Source organism: Lepidochelys olivacea (assembly GCF_965140295.1).
Source record: "Lepidochelys olivacea isolate rLepOli2 genome assembly, chromosome: 27".
In the NCBI taxonomy this organism is placed as follows: domain Eukaryota; kingdom Metazoa; phylum Chordata; order Testudines; family Cheloniidae; genus Lepidochelys; species Lepidochelys olivacea.
The window spans coordinates 6,024,145-6,045,589 of NC_140437.1; the positions used below are offsets into that span (position 1 = coordinate 6,024,145).

General features: G+C 41.7%; 1 protein-coding gene across 3 annotated transcripts in view; it reads left to right on the plus strand.

Moving 5' to 3' along the window:
• NSF (N-ethylmaleimide sensitive factor, vesicle fusing ATPase) overlaps nt 1–21,445 on the plus strand; it is a 187,014-nt gene that overhangs the window by 49,539 nt on the left and 116,030 nt on the right. For all 3 annotated transcript variants that reach the window (XM_084615992.1, XM_084615991.1, XM_084615993.1), the window contains exons 4-7: nt 866–905; nt 7,836–8,002; nt 9,192–9,299; nt 17,537–17,612. In XM_084615992.1, coding sequence (XP_084472118.1) covers nt 866–905; nt 7,836–8,002; nt 9,192–9,299; nt 17,537–17,612 — 391 coding nt within the window. The remainder of the gene's footprint in view (nt 1–865; nt 906–7,835; nt 8,003–9,191; nt 9,300–17,536; nt 17,613–21,445) is intronic.

The window sequence follows — 21,445 nt, forward strand, 5'->3', positions numbered from 1 at the left end:
ATAACATGAAATATAACGTGAAATAACATGAATGCGGGTAAAACAGAGCAGGAGACATACAGTTCTCCCCCAAGGAGTTCAGTCACTAATTTAATAAATGCATTATTTTTTTAAGGAGTGTCATCAGCATGGAAGCATGTCCTCTGGAGCGATGGCCAAAGCATGAAGACGCATATGAATCTTTAGCGCATCCTGCACATAAATATCTTGCAATGCCAGCTGCAACAATGCCATGCAAACGCCTGTTCTCACTTTTAGGTGACATTGTATATAAGAGGGCAGCCTTATCTCCCATAAATGTAAAAAAAACTTGTTTCTCTTAGCGATTGGCAGAACAAGTAGTAGGATGGAGTGGAATTGTAGGCTCTAAAGTTTTACATTGTTTTGTTTGAGTGCAGTTATGTAACAAAAAACTCCTACATTTGTAAGTTGCACTTTCATGATAAAGAGATTGCACTACTGTACTTGTATGAGGTGAATTTAAAAATACTATTTTTTTTTGTTTTTACAGTGCAAATATTTATAATAAAAATAATATAAAGTGAGCACTATGCACTTTGTATTCTGTGTTGTAATTGAAATCAATATAGTTGAAAATGAAGAAAAACATCCAAAAATATTTGATAAATTTCAGTTGGTATTCTATTGTTTCAGTGTGATCACAGTTAATTTTTTTGAGTTAATTGTGTGAGTTAACTGTGATTAATTGACAGCCCTGGTTTTATTCTATCTGCATTGTTGTTCAGACTGGGCTCCCTACATTTCCTGAAGCTCACAGTGAGGAAGTAGGCTCTCCTGTGAGCTGGTATCTGTAATCTGGGTGAATGGTTATCTCTTTGCAACTTCTGTTTTTGTTTTTTTACAGAGAAAATGGGCCGGCCTCTCCATTGGACAAGACATAGATGGTAGGTCAAGCACTTAACATAAACTTATCAGACATGATTCTTGATATGGTTTACAGACTAAAGCTGAACTGAGCTGGAGTGTGCCAGATCTTTAGCCTGAAGCCTTATCTATAGTTATGGGGTACTTTTCACCAATTACTGATTCCAAGGTGAGGGTTTACACCTACTTTAATCTTTGAGAGTTCAGCCCCCAAGACTGACTACAGTAGAGAGATTATTAGTAGAAGGGGGACCCTAGGGGGCACGAAAGAATACATAATGCTTTTTCTGTAATAGTTATTTTATTAGCCAACTAAACAGTACACACTGCAATCTGGTAAAGGAGAGACAGGCCAGTACAGAACGTAAAGCATTTGCATTAGTCACACCATGCCTGTGGAAAAATCCAAAGTATTAGTCATCGTAGTCATCCTTCTCCTCACTGTAATCACCACCAGTCATTGTCATACTGGTGTCCCCTCTGCCCACGCACACAGGATACAGCTTTTGTAATGTGTTATGCTGATGCTTATGGAACAGCATACATATTTATGAAGGTTTTAACTCCTTTTGCTTTCTTGAACTTCCACACCCCACTATTTTTGGAGTGCCTCGTTTTTCACAGGCTAACTCATTGGTTCTAACTGGTTCTGTGGATGAAGGGAAAGCAGTGGATGTATTGTTTCTTGACTTTAGCAAAGCTTTTGACACGGTCTCCCATAGTATTCTTGTCAGCAAGTTAAGGAAGTATGGGCTGGATGAATGCACTATAAGGTGGGTAGAAAGCTGGCTAAATTGTCGGGCTCAACGGGTAGTGATCAATGGCTCCATGTCTAGTTGGCAGCCGGTATCAAGTGGAGTGCCCCAAGGGTCGGTCCTGGGGCCGGTTTTATTCAATATCTTCATAAATGATCTGGAGGATGGTGTGGATTGCACTCTCAGCAAATTTGCGGATGATACTAAACTGGGAGGAGTGGTAGATACGCTGGAGGGGAGGGATAGGATACAGAAGGACCTAGACCAATTGGAAGATTGGGCCAAAAGGAATCTGATGAGGTTCAGTAAGGATAAGTGCAGGGTCCTGCACTTAGGACGGAAGAACCCAATGCACAGCTACAGACTAGGGACCGAATGGCTAGGCAGCAGTTCTGCGGAAAAGGACCTAGGGGTGACAGTGGACGAGAAGCTGGATATGAGTCAGCAGTGTGCCCTTGTTGCCAAGAAGGCCAATGGCATTTTGGGATGTATAAGTAGGGGCATAGCGAGCAGATTGAGGGACGTGATCGTTCCCCTCTATTCGACATTGGTGAGGCCTCATCTGGAGTCCTGTGTCCAGTTTTGGGCCCCACACTTCAAGAAGGATGTGGATAAATTGGAGAGAGTCCAGCGAAGGGCAACAAAAATGATTAGGGGACTGGAACACATGAGTTATGAGGAGAGGCTGAGGGAGCTGGGATTGTTTAGCCTGCAGAAGAGAAGAATGAGGGGGGATTTGATAGCTGCTTTCAAGTACCTGAAAGGGGGTTCCAAAGAGGATGGCTCTAGACTGTTCTCAATGGTAGCAGATGACAGAACGAGGAGTAATGGTCTCAAGTTGCAGTGGGGGAGGTTTAGATTGGATATTAGGAAAAACTTTTTCACTAAGAGGGTGGTGAAACACTGGAATGCGTTACCTAGGGAGGTGGTAGAATCTCCTTCCTTAGAGGTTTTTAAGGTCAGGCTTGACAAAGCCCTGGCTGGGATGATTTAACTGGGAATTGGTCCTGCTTTGAGCAGCGGGTTGAACTAGATGACCTTCTGGGGTCCCTTCCAACCCTGATATTCTATGATTCTATGATTCTCCTTATACTCATTAATACTTATTTCACTTTATCACCATAGTAACTGGTAGTTACCTGAAGGATGTCTCTAATATTTCATGAAGGCTATCAGTGGTCATCTTGGGATGTCTGCTGATCTCCTAGACATTATTATCCAAACATCAGCATAACACAAATATTTACACAAGCTCAGAGGCTTATTATTAACTTAATTTATCCTAAACACTAAGGCCTAATTTGGCTAAGCTAAATATCTTGCGGGCCACATGAGGGCCTGTAGGACCTGCGTTAAAAGATTAATTAGTACTTATATTTCACTTATCCTGAATATACCGGATACCTTTTTTCCTTGTCTAGAAGTCCTTCTGTTATCTGGCTACAAGCCTTCTGATCCCCCATCACTCTTAGAGTTTGAGTTCATGTCTGAGAATGTCTTGTCCAAACCTCATAATGGTTGAAGATGAGGTTTCTTTACATGACATATTGTTACAAAATGTGTCAAGATGAATACAGCAACATCATAAAATAATCTGCTGTTTGCTCCATGTGAGTTTCTTCAGGAAGCATGAATTTATGGGGAAGACAGCTCTCACGAATAGGGCTTCAAAATTGGGGGGCAGTTAAAAAGAATCTGGTTGGTAAGCCAAGATTTTTCAAAGTTGGGTTCTAAATTTAGTCTTCTACACATTGAGGCACATAAGAGGCCTGATCTTTGGAAATGCTAAACACACACGATTGGGTGACTTCAGATGCAGATTGGGGATGAAGTGGGAAGGTGAGTGTTGTCAAAGACTGGCGCTGTTGAGCCTTTGCAGCCTCTAGTATTTAACAGTGTGTTGTCCCATCCATAGGTGTTCACTGGTGCTTTACTAGCATAGTACAACATAAAGGCTCTTCCTTCAAGAGGTTATAAACAGAGGTTCCCGTCCTGTAGTGGGATCCGTTATTTCAGGTTCTAAACACCTGCATGCTGTTCCATTGTCTTCAGTGGGAATCTTTTCAGGTGTAAGGGTCTGTGTTAGCAGATCTCATTACAGAATTAGGTTTTAAACTGATGCTAGCAATTAGGATTTGGCTTGGGAGTTTGGGCAGACTGGAGAAAAACAGGTCTGCCTTCCAAGGTCCCCCACTAAAACTTACTATGATTGGTGCAAGTGGCATAGTACAGGGGAAGAGGAAGCATAGGCAGCTTAATTTAATTTTAAATTAAGTAAGTAGCAGGAGAAAAAGTTGTGACTATCTTTCTTCTCCAGTTCACCCCGTTCCCAGGCAACATAGATCTGAATCTGACATCTTAAATTCCATTCAATCTCTTGCCCATCATAATGTGGGTTAGATACTTCATTAGCAAATCTAACTGCTTACTCCATCTTCTCCATTGAATAGGGTGAAAGATTCTGTTGCTCACAAATAAGCAAGGTAGGAACTGATGATTGTTTCCCTTTGTCACCTCAAGTAGTGTCTTTTAAAAAGCAATGCTGTTATGGATAACTGGATAAATGACATGATGAAGTGAGCTGTAGCTCACGAAAGCTTATGCTCAAATAAATTGATTAGTCTCTAAGCTGCCACAAGTACTCCTTTTCTTCTTACGACTGTACTCTCTAAGCCAGCTAGAATTCAGCCGGTAGAGAACACGGGAGCAGCGGGTGCTCCTCTAAGGAATAGGCCAAAAATGAGCATCGTATGTGACATGCATCAGAGAAAATGATTCAGACAATGTTAATCTTCTGCCATAACAGAAATAAAATGTCAGTAACTGAACACTGTCACAGAGATGACTTTGCGGCTACATTAAATGTAGAAGTCTATTCTGCATCAAGATTATTGCTTGATTAGACCAGGGTGTTTGGTCAGCACATGTTGAGATTGATGGGTAGCTGGCCGTTATTCATTGATAAATTAAAAAAAATCCTTTTCAGCCAGTCAAAAAATAGTTTTCGTTTATAAAAATACCTTGGGACAAGTTCATCTCTGGAGTAGCTCTGTTTGAATCAGTGGCATTATCTTTAGGTTTCAGAGTAACAGCCGTGTTAGTCTGTATTCGCAAAAAGAAAAGGAGTACTTGTGGCACCTTAGAGACTAACCAATTTATTAGAGTAATTAGAGTAATTATTAGTAATGCTCTAATAAATTGGTTAGTCTCTAAGGTGCCACAAGTACTCATTATCTTTAGGATCATCTGTAAACTGGACTTGTATTAACAGAATCACAAAATGGTCTGCATTCTAAATCAGTGATTCTTCAGCATTTTCATTCTTGGGGCTACTTAGTAATAGACTCTGATGAATATTGTCCCGCCTGTTTGCATTTTGTATTAGACACCTAGCTGGTTGCTCAAACTATTGAAAAGGAGTACTTGTGGCACCTTAGAGACTAACCAATTTATTTGAGCATAAGCTTTCGTGAGCTACAGCTCACTTCATCGGATAAAGTGAGCTGTAGCTCACGAAAGCTTATGCTCAAATAAATTGGTTGGTCTCTAAGGTGCCACAAGTCCTCCTTTTCTTTTTGCGAATACAGACTAACACGGCTGCTGCTCTGAAACCTATCAAACTATTGAGTACATGTTTCCACCTCTGCCTCCCGCCATTGCTGAGGTTTTCTCCCATAGTCTCATAAATATTTTTTTAAATACAACATGGTGCTGTGATCTTGGGGATTTTTTTTCTGCTGCTCCCACCTATTCCACAGACAGTGCCATCTCCCTTTCAAATGGCTAAATGCACATTCCACTCCCATTCTTCAACTACTGAGTGAGTAGTTAAAAAGATTTGTCTTTCCGTCCAAGCAGGCTGTGAATGGCTTCATTAACCAGGGAAATGGAAGATAAACTGGGTGTTCTCAATTGGTATGAGGCACTGCATGTTGGTATGCTGCTGCTGTAGGTGCTGGTCAGTTTAGCAGATATCTCTAGTAAGGTTGCATTTCCAATCCTGAAATTCTCTTGACACTGCTGGTCATCCCAGATGTGAACAATCCTTTCCCACCAGTCTGCATTGGTTTCCCAAGCCCAGAGACAGCGCAGCACAAAGTGAAGCTGCTCCAGGAACAGGTTCTCTGCTGTCAGCTGCTCTGTGTGTTCCTCCGCCTTCCTTGTCCTGCTTCCACCATTGCTAAAGATCCTCTAGCAGCTGGAGGAGCTGCTGCCAGATCGTCTGCTTGCTGGTGCAGCTGGTGAACTTCGAAGCCTAACTCATCTGGCTTTGAGTGCTGAAATACAGCTCCAACAGCCTCTGCACATTTGCAGCATAGCAATGCAGAGCATTGTTGGGTCCATGCTGGCCAACAACAATTTGAATATGGTGCTAGCCCACCCCTAAAGGGAGTATGGAGATGGATGAATCATGGGATTATTTAAAATTTTGAACTAGCCTGGCTTCCACTATGTATTTCACAATGCACAGTGAGAAAAATCCCAGAATGCACGCTGCTCGGTAGCAAAGCAAAGGAGCATGGAATACCCTCGGTTTAGAGCAAACTGCCACGGTGTGTACACAATGATGTGCATTGACAGAGGGCATACCGTCCTGTATGCTTCTTGCATACTGCCCATGCTATGGAGGAGCTATGTCTCTTCATAGAATCACAGAATATCAGGGTTGGAAGGGACCTCAGGAGGTCATCTAGTCCAACCCCCTGCTCAAAAGCAGGACCCATCCCCAATTAAATCAAATCTCTTCAGCCAGCTGGGGGGCAGAGCTGAGAGATGTTTGAGGAGGAGGAGCCCAGAAGAATTCTCTAATAAAAGTGTTTGTAGGTCACTGTTAGAACTGAAGGATTAGTACTGAGAATCTGGTATGGAGTAGGTAGATTTCCTGGAACCACTAATTATCTAGGCAAGGGAAGGATAGCTCAGTGGTTTGAGCATTGGCCTGCTAAACCCAGGGTTGTGAGTTCAATCCTTGAGGGGGCCATTTAGGGATCTGGGGCAAAAATTGGGGATTGGTCCTGCTTTGAGCAGGGGGTTGGACTAGATGACCTCCTGAGGTCCATTCCAACCCTGATATTCTATGGTTCTATGGAAAAAGAAAAGGAGTATTTGTGGCACCTTAGAGACTAATAAATAAATTGGTTAGTCTCTAAGGTGCCACAAGTACTCCTTTTCTTTTTACGAATACAGACTAACACGGCTGCCACTCTGAAACCTATGGTTCTATGATTTCACTACTTTGTATCGCTTTGATATAGGTAACTTGGATTCCCTGCAATTTGTTTGTGTGCGGGAAGGGTCTCTTGTTAATACCTCAAGCACAACTTCCAGCACTGTTATTTCAGGGTGGTGTTGGGAGAAGTGGGGGAGGGAGGATGATTGTGCTCTTAATCTCAGTGAGCCCCAATCTCAAACTGATTCCTCCCATTGGAGACAGGGAGGCAGCTGTGGCCCTTGTGGACTGAGCACATGGTTGGCAGTTACACAGTCTGTAAAATCAGAATGACTGTATGTAATGACCTCCTTCAAACACCATGGTTAAAAGGCATTATCTAAGTACAAAGTGTTAGCCAGTTGTACTACAGTGCTAGCCCAGTGGTCTAAATGGCTTTTGTGGATTTAATGCAAATCTTTTACAAAGGTGTGTCTCTTGTGTCTTAAGCATTTCCAGTCACTTGTTTGAGAGTATTTAAATACCATTCTGGGAGCATATGAGATTTATAACGTAAACCTATCATGCAATCACAAATGATTCTTCAGCATTAAACTGTGCATTTTAAGCTTGATGAAGTTGTAAAATGGGATACTTCATCACATACGGTAGGGATTCTGGGGACTCCAATTCCAAGTTCTAAACATATTGTAGTGCTTTTCAATGTAAAGATCCATTTACTTTGTTTTTTTCATCTTGCACTTGTCTTCTACCGTCAGATCAATGAAGAACTTCTATCTGAACAAGTAGACTGAATTTTTGCAAAGAACCAGATAATTATTATCATAGAAATAAATTCTTATATTGTAATTGGCATTTTTCAAGTGTTGGGTGAAATGTTTTCTGTGAATCACACTTGCTAGGCTATAGTAGTGGTGTTCCCTTATATAGCTGGGAGAGTGTACAATCCAGTTTATAGCATGTTAGGTGCATTGTCAAGGTTATACTGGGTTTTCACCATGCTGAAATATGTGGGGTTTTTCCAGTCTCTCCATACACTTTCGACAAGACCAAGCAGTGCATCGGCACTATGACAATTGAGATAGACTTTTTGCAGAAGAAGAGCATTGATGCCAACCCGTATGATACAGACAAGATGGCAGCTGAATTCATCCAGCAGTTCAACAGCCTGGCTTTCTCAGTCGGACAGCAGGTGTGTGAATTCATTGCTATAGTTTCCATCACTTCCATTCAACTCTAGTGAGGTGACAAATATCATACTGTTGGTAGGTTCTGTATTATGAAATATTAAGGAATGTTTAACCAAACTGTTTGTATTGCTGAGCATTTCCATCACTTTGAGCAGAGGGCGTGTCTCACTATCAGAGACGGTCTATAACAATAAGTGCTTCATTGTCTGTAGGGACAACCTGAGTAAAGTGGTACAAAACCTGAGTTTTCCATAGCCCTCCCCGTAAAGAAAATCAAAGCCTTATGAGATCTGGGTTCTGGTGCCAACTTGGTCACAGATTTTTGGTCAAATTCAGACTTGATGTAACTGGATGTAATTCTTGTATGACTCTGGGCAAGTCACTTAATCTCTTTGTGCCTCAGTTTCTCGGAAGTAAAATAGGAACATTAGCAGGTCTTGGAAGGTGGTTGAGACTTAATCTATTGATTTTAAAGCACTTTGAGATCATCAGGTGTAAGGTTCCATAGAGTTGCAAACATTTATTATTATTTTAAGGTATTGGTTTAAATGTTATCTGTTATAAGTGTTGGACCAAGGGTCTGTTATGTCCTTGAGGAGATAATGGCTTTTAGGAAGCCTTACTGCTTGCTAGTAAGGGTCTCTTGATAATACCTCAAGCACAGGGAGGCAGCTGTGGCCCCTGTGGACTGAGCACATGGTTGGCAGTTATGCAGTCTGTAAAATCTTCCTGCAAACAGTAAGCCTTACTGTTTGCTACTGTGCTCTACTCCATACCGAAGAGAGGACAGTGGTCATAGCATCAGAGAACTTCTGTAATAAACTAATCTGCAGATAAGGATATTCTAAACTATCTTTTCCACAAAATATAGGTCAATGGTTTTCTGCAGTTTCCCCCAACCCGTTGCCTGTGATGTTTTATAAGAGACATAACTGTAGGCCAGTTTTAAATTTGACCATCTTTGAAGAATTTAATTGCAAAAGGTGAAATGTTGTTTTGTTCTGTAGAGTAGGATTTTAATTCTCTCGACTAGTGACAGGAGTGGGCTACTTCTTTTTCAGTCAACTATCTGCTTAAGATTTTGTCTTCCCTCAAATCCTGTTCCTGTTCCTCCTACTCTACTCCCATTGAAGTCCTAGCATCTTTTGAACAAGTTAAATTAATGGTTTTCTTCTTTACCTCCTTCCACAGCTTGTGTTCAGTTTCAATGATAAACTTTTTGGCCTGTTGGTGAAGGATATTGAAGCCATGGATCCCAGCATTCTCAAAGGGGAGCCTGGCACAAGCAAGAAACAAAAGGTAGGTGGAATGCATGCTAGGAACTAATCCCAAAGGACATGGGTCTTATTCTCTTCTCATGCTCATCAACTTTACTGACATGCTTGGAATGGAAATGCACAATTAATGTTTCCAAACAACTTAACTCTTATTTGTAGTGATACCAGAAGGGGAAAAAAAAAGAAAGAAACTATCATTCTTCTTGGCGTTCTCAGCCATATGTTATTCCTGGTGGAATTTGGTGCCACTGCGCATGCACAGGTTTCTTTGCTTCCCCACAGAAAAATGACTTCTGATGGGGAAGCAAAGAGAACCTGCAAGCAATGTTCCTTCTCACCCATAGCCTTCTCTTTGTTAAGCTAAATAGATTGAACTCCTGGAATTTAACACTAATCCTTTAATCATTCTTGTGGCTCTTCTCTGAACCCTCTCCAATTTATCAACATCCTTCTTGAACTGTGGACACCAGAACTGGATGCAGTAGTCCAGCAGCAGTCTCACCGGGGCCTACTTTTCCCCCTGGTTTATTCCTCTCAGGATCACATAGCCTTTTTAGCCACAGAGTCACACTGGAAGCTTGGATTCAGCTGATTATTCTCCATTCCCCACCCCTCCCAAATCTTTTTCAGTCACTCCTTCCCAGAACATAAGAATGGCCATACGGGGTTAGACCAAAGGCCCATCTAGCCCAGTATCCTGTCTTCCGACAGTGGCCAGTGCCAGGTGCCCCAGAGGGAATGAACAGAACAGATAATCATCAAGTGATCCATCCCCTGTTGCTCATTCCCAGCTTCTGGCAAAGAGCCATTGATGGACCTATGCTCCGTGAACTTATCTAGTTCTTTTCTGAACCCTGTTATGGTCTTGGTCTTTACAACATCCTCTGGCAAGGAGTTCTCAGAGGTAGTGGCACAGATGAGATGAAATGGTTATGCTATTTCCCCATGCTTGGACAATTGGCTGCTGATGGGCAGATCCAGTCAGGAGATCCAGTCAGTAACCATCTTTTTACGCAGTCTCCTTGCATCCTTGGGAGTCTGCATAAACAAAGAAAAGTCCTCTATAGGCTAGATTCAGTTTCAGCAAGGATCTACCTCCTGATGGAGAGGTTCCATGCCATGACTAATTATACCTGAATCACAATCAGGGTCTGTCTTTCTCTACTAAGTCTCATGTACCTCTGTAATGCTGTTTGCCAGACCCCATCTCCATTGTCTGCAGGATTGGCTTAGGTCTGTTTACTCTTTAGGCAGAACCAACATGATTACTAAAGTAACAGTTCCTGTCAAGTTCTCAGCCTCTTTTGTTTGGTGGACAAAACTGGTTCTGATGCGTGGGAGTACCTTTTGTCTCACTCGCAGCCAACATGACCATCATCATCAGATGCGTCCCCCATAGCATGGAGAGCCTCTATGGGCACTCATACTGTGCAAGGCATTTGGACCCTTAGAGAAGTCAGGATGCATAGACCTTCTAGAGCTGAGAGCAGTCTGCCTCGCCTGCAATGCATTCCTCCCACTGATTCCTTCCAGCTACTTTCAAATGATGTCAGACAACATGCTGATTTTCTTCTACATAAACAAAATGGATGGGGCAAGATCCCTTCCTGTTTGTGTAGAGGCAGTCAGCTTATGGAACTGGTGCATCAGGAGCTGCATAACACTCCTGGTAACATACCTTCTGAGGGCACAGAGCTCTCTGGTGGACAATATCAGCAGACACTTCTCCCTAGACCACGGATGGGAGTTACACAATTCCATCCTGAGCGAGATATTCACCCAGTGGGTAATGCCATCCTGAGACCTTTTTGCTTCCCAAGCAAACAAGAAATTCAACCTATATTGCTCCAGAGCAGCTCTGGGCAGGGACTCCAAAGGCGACACCCTTCTCTCCTGGACAAACCATCTGAAGTATGCCTTTCTTCCCATTCCAGTACTACCACCAGTACTGAGATGAGTCACAGCAAAGCTTGAGTCATTCTCATTGTGCCCAATTGGCCCAGACACTTTTGGTTTCCAGACATTCTGTGAATGTCAACCCAACCTTCCATCAGCATCTATCTGATCCTTCCCGGATCTGTTGACTGAGGAGAACAGCATAACTAGACACCCCCAATCCGGACCCCCTCCAGCTCACGCCTGGTGTTTGGATGGGTGTCAAACTTAAAACATTCAAGTTCAGAGAACATCCAGTCCACTCTCAGCCAGAGCAGAAGATACTCCATTAGAAGATGGTAAATGGAGACACATTTCCACCTCCATGCAACAGAACCCTTTTTGTTCTGCGGCTGTGGGTCTTCCTGCTATTCTTGACCATGTCCTTCCTCTCAAGATATTGGGCTTTTTTGTTCGCTCTCTGTGGGTTCACCTAGCAGCAATCAGCACTTTTCATCCTCTATTTGAAGACTATACTATTTTTTTCCTCATCCCACAACAGTCACATTCCTGAGAGGTCTGATTAGAGCCTTTCCATCAGTTATGAACCCAGCACCAAATGGGGACCTCAAGCTTGTACTTTCCACATTTAAGACTTCCCTCTGAACTCTGCCTCTTGTACCATGTCCTGCCTCTCTGTGAAGGTTGGCTTCCTAGTCACCTTTACTTCTGCTAGAAGGGTTAGTGAAATATGAGCTCTCATGGCAGATCCTCTGTCATGTTTTAGGGTTCAACCCAGACCAGTCAGAGGTTGTGCTTTAAAATATGTGGCTGCTGTAGCTCCCTGTGTCAAGGTTCCTCCCCCACTCTGAACTCTAGGGTACAGATGTGGGGACCTGCATGAAAAACCTCCTAAGCTTATCTTTACCAGCTTAGGTCAAAACTTCCCCAAGGTACAAAATATTCCACCCTTTGTCCTTGGATTGGCCGCTACCACCACCAAACTAATACTGGTTACTGGGGAAGAGCTATTTGGACACGCCTTTCCCCCCAAAATACTTCCCAAAACCTTGCACCCCACTTCCGGGACAAGGTTTGGTAAAAAGCCTCACCAATTTGCCTAGGTGACTACAGACCCAGACCCTTGGATCTTAAGAACAATGAACAATCCTCCCAACACTTGCACCCCCCCTTTCCTGGGAAATGTTGGATAAAAAGCCTCACCAATTTGCATAGGTGACCACAGACCCAAACCCTTGGATCTGAGAACAATGAAAAAGCATTCAGTTTTCTTACAAGAAGACTTTTAATAAAAATAGAAGTAAATAGAAATAAAGAAATCCCCCCTGTAAAATCAGGATGGTAGATACCTTACAGGGTAATTAGATTCAAAACATAGAGAACCCCTCTAGGCAAAACCTTAAGTTACAAAAAAGATACACAGACAGAAATAGTTATTCTATTCAGCACAGTTCTTTTCTCAGCCATTTAAAGAAATCATAATCTAACACGTACCTAGCTAGATTACTTACTAAAAGTTCTAAGACTCCATTCCTGGTCTATCCCTGGCAAAGACAGCATATAGACAGCCACACAGACCCCTTTGTTTCTCTCCCTCCTCCCAGCTTTTGAAAGTATCCTGTCTCCTCATTGGTCATTTTGGTCAGGTGCCAGCGAGGTTACCTTTAGCTTCTTAACCCTTTACAGGTGAGAGGAGCTTTCCCCTGGCCAGGAGGGATTTCAAAGGGGTTTACCCTTCCCTTTATATTTATGACACCCTGTCTAGACACTCCCAGCCAACATACAAGCATGCACTGAATGTCTGTGTGTTGAGCAGCCCTGATTCAGCAACTCTCATTCCAGCAGCCTGCTTGTTACACCATAGCCGCTCTGGTAACCACACGCCTTGGTTAGGATGAGCCAAGTGGCCCCAACACAGCCCCAATCCTGAATTTCCCCAAAACCATTTGCCCTGAAATGTCCATCCCTCTCCTGAAAAATTCAGAGTCGTAATAAGGTCCATTGCTCCTTTAAAGAGAGAAAAGCACAGTAGCTAGTTGCTTTAGCTGGAGTTAATAATCATTTTAATCAAACCACAGTACTAGACTGATTTAGAATAAAAATAAAATAAGTTTATTTAATTGAAAAGAGATGTTAAGTGAGTTCAGGTGTAGGGGATAAACAGAAATGATTTAAAACAAATAAAAGTGAAAAATGCTTTCTAGTGACTAAGACTTAATAAAACTGCAGTCCTGGTTCAAGGTAAGCTTCTTACACCACCGCTATGGTTAGGATCTCTCACAAAGTCCCAAGTCTCTGCTCCTTCATCATCTTAGGTGAAAGATAACTCGGGGTTCTTTGTTCCTCTCTTTTATAGTCCAGTAAACTTTTTAAATATATCTTCATAAAGTCTAGTGCCTCTGCTGTGAAGAAAGGTGCCATGGAGTTTGAAGGGGAAGGTTCCATGCTGGTTTCTTCCCTGTGGCGCTTTCTACAATGCAAATTGATCTGTCTTTGCAGCTTCTGATATGCCAGTGAATGGTCACTTGACTGCGATTGCCTGTTGTCTGTGATTGCACCTGGATGGAGGAGTCTGCCTTTCCACACTTTAGTCCCATAATTTCTTCATATTTGTACAGTCCTTTGGATGTTTACCGTACATATACCACTCAAGATCAGGGTGTCATTGGTTTTCCAATGATACCTTACACAACACCTTTTATGATATAAGAGAATTGGGGTATACTGAATTGGTCAAGCTTGCTGAACCTCACTCCCTGATATCAGTGAGCCCCTTGCCCTCTGGCACCATGATGCTCTTAGAAACACACACACACGGTACACCATATTTAATAAGGAGAAGGTTTCTCTTTGTCTCCAGCCGAAATTCAAGTGTAGGGCAATCTCTGAGTTCCACATCAATCAGAATATTCACTTACCAGTTTTCTTTACTAAACTTTATGCTTCTGAGGAAGGGAAGAGACTTCCGTCTCTTGATGTCAAATGAGTTGTGGCCTTTTATCTGTAGAGAATGAAACCAATTAGAAGAACACCTAGACTTTTTGTTGCTATAGCAGAATGAAATCAGTGACAAGTATTATCTGCTCAAGGGCTGTCTAAGTGGATTTCTCCACATGTCCTCCTTTGCTACCAGTTGGGTCATCTCCCTTCCCCAGAAAAGGTAAATCCCTTCCCCATGCCACTAGAACACAGGCAACTTCAGCAGCATCACTTTAAGATGCACCTATTTTAGATATTGCACCTATTTCAGATAAACGCTGCTTGCTACAAATCTCTGGTCTCAAGCTCATGAAGTGCATGCATACCCACATGTAGTATACAGATTGGGACCACACATCTCGAAGAACCTGAAAGCTATAGGTCAGTAACCTCCGTATGCAAGTTATCTGGACCTGCTGATTTAAAAATGTCATAAGTTTAGTAGCTTCAGTTTAACATCCTCCAGAGGTATTAATGGAATGGAAAGAGTGTTATTACTATATGATGAGACTATATCACAATGGAAAGAGGTAAGTAGCGGGGTCCCTCAGGATTCTGTACTGAGAATTATGCTATTCAACATATTCATAAATGATCTGGAAAAAGGAGTAGACAGTGAGGTGCCAAAGTTTGAGATGATATTAAATTATTCAAGATAGTTAAGTCCAGAGTTGACTGTGAAGAGTTACAAAGGGATCTCACAAAACTTGGTGACTGGGCAACAAAATGGCTGATAAAATTAAATGTTGATAAGTGTAAAGTAATGCACATTCGAAAGTATAATCCCAACTATACGTACAAAATGATTGGTTCTAAGTTAGCTGTTACCAACATTTTGGAGTCATTATGGATAGTTCTTTGTAAAATCTGCTAACAGAATGTTAGGAACTATTAGGAAAGAGATCACTAATAACACAGAAAATATCATAATGCCACTATATAAATCCATGATACTCCCACACCTTGAATACTGCGTGTACTTATGGTCGCCTCATCTCAAAAAAGATATATTAGAATTGGAAAAAGTACATAGAAGGGCAACAAAAACGATGATGGCTATGGAACAGCTTTCAAGTGAGGAGAGATTAAAAAGACTGGAGCTGTTAAATATAGAAAAGAGACTAAGGGGGCGGGGAATATGATAAAGGTCTATAATATCATGAATTTTATGGAGAAAGTGAATAAGGAAGTGTTAGGTATCCATTCACATAAAAGAAGAATCTGGGGTCACCCAGTGAAATTAATAGGTAACAGGTTTAAAACAAACAAAAGAAAGCACCGTGGAACTCATTGCCATGGGATGTTGTGAAGGCCAAAAGTGTAAGTGGATTCAAAAAAGAATTAGATACGTTAATGGAGGATTGGTCCATTAATGTCTATTTTCCAGGATGGTCAAGGATACAAACCCATGCTCTGGGTGTCCCTAAATCTCTGACTGCCAGAAGCTGGGGCTGGATGACATAGGATGGGTCACTCAATAATTGCCCTGTTCTGTTCATTGCTTTGAAGCATCTGGCTCTGGCCACTGTTGGAAGACAAGACACTGGGCTAGATGGACTATTGGTCTTACCCACTGTGACCATGCTTATCTGTTTTTTCCCCCAAGTACAGAACAGAAATATTTATTGATCGCTTCTGCCTTTTCTGCAGTGTTGATAATTCTACCATTTTTATCTAATCATGGACCAATACCGTTGTTAGGATTCTTTTTATTCCTAAAGTATTTAAAAAACTTCTTATAGTCCTTAACTCTTCTGGATATAGATTTTTCCTTGTGTCCCTTTGCTTCCCTTATCAATTTTCTACAATTCCTAACTTCAGTTTTATATTCATTACTATCAGCTTCCTCTTTGTTCCATTTGTTACATATTATTTTTTAAATTTTTTGTAGCTGCGTTCACTTCCCCTCTAAACCAGGTTGGTTTTTTAATTAGTACAGCCTTCTTTCTCGATTGTGGGATGGTGGCTTTTTGGGCATCTATTAAGGTGTTTTTAAATGACTCACAATTATCATTCACATTTTTCTGATTGAATTCTTCCTTCCAGCTGATTTTGCTCATAATTGTTTTCAGTTTTGTGAAATTGGCCCTATTAAAGCACTAAGTTTATACAGTAATTCCTCACTTAAAGTCATCCTGGTTAATGTTGTTTCATTGTTACACTGCTGATCAATTAGGGAACATTCTCATTTAAAGTTGTGCAATGCTCCCTTACAGCGTCGTTTGGCAGCCGCCTGCTTTGTCCACTGCTTGCAGGAAGAGCAGCCCGTTGGAGCTAGCTAGTGGGGGCTTGGAACCAGGGTTGACCGGCAGCCCCCCTATCATCGCCCTGGTCCCATAAGTTCCCTGTGTGGCAGCCTTCCAGCAGGCTATCAATTGCCAGCAGTTCAGCTGTCCCTCCCTGCACTGCCATGTGCTGCTCCTGCCCTCTGCCTTGGAGTTGCTCCTGGGAGCCTCCTGCTTGCGGTGCTGGGGGGAAAAGCGGGGGGCTAATGTCAGGATGTCCCTCTCCCCCCTGCTCCTGCACCTCACTTACCCCATCTCCGTGGGGGGGGCGGAACACATAACAGGGCTCAGGATGGAGGGAGCTTCCTGGCAGCAGCAGCTGCTCTCTCAGCTTGCTGATCTACTTAATAACGCAGTGTACTTAGAGTGGGGTCAGCTTACTTAAAGGGGCAATGCGCGTCTCTCTTTCTCTCACACAGACTGTGTGTCTCTATCTCTGTCTGCCATGCTGTCTCGCCTCCATCAATTCGTGATGCCTTGTAGAGTATGAGGCTACATTAACAATGAGTTAACCCTTGAGGGCTCAGCCAAAAGCTAGTTCATGATTTAGCAGTAAGGCATTCCCTGGGAAATATTCCACCCTCTGACTTCACCACCTCAGCCAAACTTCACAATCATGATCGCTGTGTACAGTATTCAATTGTTTGTTTAAAAGTTATACTGTGTGTGTGTGTGTAGTCTTGTCTGGTGAAAAAAATTTCCCTGGAACCTAACCCCCCCCATTTACATTAATTCTTATGGGGAAATTGGATTCGCTTAACATCGTTTCGCTTAAAGTTGCATTTTTCAGGAACATAACTACAACATTAAGTGAGCCGTTACTGTATGTGACTGGTATAGACTTTATTCTGCTTGCATATTATGAGTTTAAAAGATACGGCTACAGGGTGTCACTAAGAATAGTGTTAAGGAAGAATGAGAGGTGCCTCTAACATGACATAGTTAATATTTACTTCCAAACAAATCCCTTTTGCAATGGAGCTTGTTTGCTACTGTCTCTTGTCTCTGTTCGGAGACTTGCTGGGGAGCATCTAGAGAATAATAATTTGAAGTTGAGTCTGATATTAAGGTTTAATTATTTTTGTTTTCTTCCACACAGATTGATGTGGGTCTGGTTGTTGGAAATAGTCAAGTTGCATTTGAAAAGGCTGAGAACTCCTCTCTCAATCTGATTGGTGAGTTCTTCCAAATCCAAGAAGCCATTCTGAACTGACCCCAGGAATGTAAATGGAACAGAATAACAACTGATCCAGTGTAGTATTGGAAGCTACTATTACTTTCCAGGGTAGTCATACAAGTCTTTATATCATAGTATTTGTAGCACCTACAGTAGAAGAAAGCCAACGGTCTTTGAGACTCTAAATGATAAGAGACAATTTAACTTCCCAGCTGTGGTAGCCTTCTAATCACACTATGCTTGTAGGCCTAATTTTCAGATGTGATAACAGCAGGTGCTGGCATTCAGCTCTAAAAATGACTCTGATATGTAAACACTGAAGCTAACAAGCCTAACTAGTCTTTTTTTTATTTTTATTTTTACTTTAAATAATCTTGAATTGACTTTTCTCTATTCACAACCGGAGGGGAGCAATTTTAATGAGAGTGACTTAAATCACTTAATTTTAAAAAAAAAAAATCATGGATTTAAATCTGGTTGAGAGTTTAAAAAAGCTAACCTGAAAAAATTATGCTATTGAAACTTCAGATTAAAAATTATAATGAATTTAATTGCAAAAGCTATTATTTTTACATGCGCGACTGTTAAGGTGACTTATATGAATTTTACAAAACTGCTATAGCTAAAAACCCAAATATTGAAAATTAAGGCCCCTGATTCTGCAAATACTTAAGCAGGTATGTAACTTTACTCATGTGAATAGTCCCACTGACTTCAACGGGGATACTGATGTGCTAGAAGTTAAGCGTATGCATGAGTGTTTTCAGCACAAGGCACTAAAATTGTATTTTATTAACAAGTTTCTTAGTGATATAAAATGTCACTTCAGAGCAAAATTGCTTCAGCGTTAACAGTGAAAAATTATTTGGACTCTAAATTCATTAACACAGTTATTGTGTTTATACACGCAGGCCAAAATTTTCTAAACCAAAAGCTGAAAGTTAGGTTCCTAATGGCTTTTGAAAATCCCGTCCTGTACTGCCTTTGGAGTACAAGTCCTATTGAGTTTGGAGCAAAAGTCCCATTGTCTTCAAATTGCATACCCTAAGAAGAGTATGGCTGAAGCATTTCAGCTTTCTTGACTTGTGACAGTGGTGGTGTTAGTTGCAAATATAGTGCAGGGTATTTGTCTATCAATTTCGCACTGAGTTTGTTGTTTGCCCAATAAGGATGTTAATGAGGCTCAGGAGTTGTCTTTTAAAGGATAGTTGAGCATTTTAAGCATGGAATTTATTGGCAGAAAAAATTTATGTACAATCTGAAATTCTGCAAGCAATTAGGAAACTAAACAAGTTCAAAACATCCATTTTTACAATCTTAAATTACTAAATGGGAAGAAAGTAAAGAACTACCAAGATATAAATAAAATATCTGAATTAAATTAAATTTATTTTTGCATCATGTGGATGAACGAGGTGCGTTTAGTTTGGCTCAAGTTCTGAAGCATCTAATTTTAATCTTAGTGATAGAAGAAAACAAAGACCTATGAATTCCAATATTTTTGAATTAATATTAAAAATTTGAATTAATAGGAGTTAATATTTTTGAAACTGTGAATTCACACACTAATCAGTGTTTGCTACATTGGCCAACGGACTATTGGCGTCTCAATACTACGGTGAGGGTGCTTTAGAAATGCATTTATTTATTGACTCTTGGAAGTATATCTGATGTATCAGATGATGTGTTAACTAGCTGGGACTAAAAATTCAAACTAATGTATCTCTGAAAATGATAGAGGAGATACTGGAATGTATATTAAATTACAAAAGGGAAAAAAAAATCTGTTTAAAAGAACATTCAGGTTGCAAGATCAAACACTCAAAAGGTAGGAAATGCAAGAATTAAGGCTGCACAGGCTGAATTTGGCCCCCTTGTGTGTATGCATTCTGGTAATCCCTCTACAGGATACTGAGGGATACCTGTGAAATTAGGTGGTGATATTATCCTCATTTTACAGATGGGGAATTGATCACAGAAGTTAAAGCCAAACTTTTGAAGTGCCCACTAATTCTGGGTGCCCAGTTTGACGCTTAGAGCCTGATTTTTCAGAACATTTAGAATGTTCATAGCACATGATATTTTCAAAGCACAGCTCTGACTGGCTTAAACTGGAACACTGACTGCTTTGCACTTTTGTAAACCAGGCCCTAGGTGTCTCGAGTTTGGGGGCACCTAGAAAATGAGGCGCACACAATTAGTGGCCACTTATGGAAAGTTTAGTTTGTGACTTGTTTGCCATCATCATCACTAGTTCCTAGGCTTCAGCAAAGCTTTTGACACGGTCTCCCACAGTATTCTTGCCAGCAAGTTAAAGAAGTATGGGCTGGATGAATGGACTCTAAGGTGGCTAGAAAGCTGGCTAGGTTGTCGGGCTCAACGGGTAGTGATCAATGGGTCCATGTCTAGTTGGCAGCTGGTATCAAGTGGAGTGCCCCAATGGTTGGTCCTGGGGCCAGTTTTGTTCAATATCTTCATTAACAATCTGGAGGATGGCGTGGATTGCACCCTCAGCAAGTTTGCCAATGACGCTAAACTGGGAGGAGAGGTAGATATGCTGGAGAGTAGGGATAGGATACAGAGGGCCCTAGACAAAACAGAGGATTGGGCCAAAAGAAATCTGATGAGGTTCAACAAGGACAAGTGCAGAGTCCTGCATTTAAGACGGAAGAATCCCATGCACCGCTACAGACTAGGGACCGAATGGCTTGGCAGCAGTTCTGTGGAAAAGGACCTAGGGGTTACAGTGGACGAGAAGCTGGATATGAGTCAACAGTGTGCCCTTGTTGCCAAGAAGGCCAATGGCATTTGGGGCTGTATAAGTAGGGGCATTGCTAGCAGATCGAGGGACGTGATCATTCCCCTCAATTCGACATTGGTGAGGCCTCATCTGGAGTCCTGTGTTCAGTTTTGGGCCCCACACGACAAGAAGGATGTGAAAAAATTGGAAAGCATCCAGTGGAGGGCAACAAAAATGATTAGGGGACTGGACCACATGACCTATGGGGAGTGGCTGAGGGAACTGGGATTGTTTAGTCTGCGGAAGAGAAGAATGAGGGGGGATTTGATAGCTGCTTTCAAGTACCTGAAAGGGGGTTCCAAAGAGGATGGATCTAGACTGTTCTCAGTGGTAGCAGATGACAGAACAAGGAGTAATGGTCTCGAGTTGCAGTGGGGGAGATTTAGGTTGGATATTAGGAAAAACTTTTTCACGAGGAGGGTGGTGAAGCACTGGAATGAGTTACCTAGGGAGGTGGTGGAATCTCCTTCCTTAGAGGTTTTTAAAGTCAGTCTTGAGAAAGCCCTGGCTGGGATGATTTAGTTGGGGATTGGTCCTGCTTTGAGCAGGGGGTTGGACTAGATGACCTCCTGAGGTCCCTTCCAACCCTGATATTCTATGATCATGTAGGTATTCTAGCAGAGGCGGGGATAGAAATTAGTTCTCTGGGGTGACATCCAACTTCCTTAACCGTGAGACTGTCCTTTTCTCTTGCAGTCTTCTGCTTCATTCACTTCTGCACTTCACTTCATTCACTTCATACATTCCAACTTCTGCAACAAATGAAGTAGATGTCTAGGTAATACTTAGCCCTGCCTTGAGTGCAGGGGACTGGACTACATAACCTCTTGAAGTCCCTTCCAGTTCTATGATTCTGTGATGTATTACACTTAGCCACCTCATACACTATAGAATAATTCTCTGAGCACTGAATAATGCAGGGGTCCTGTGGTGGGGAAAGAGTATGTGACCATGTAATTAAAGACTATATCATAAAGAATATATTTACAGTGGCTGAGTTAAAGTTGAGCAGGCAGTCACTACATATGTAA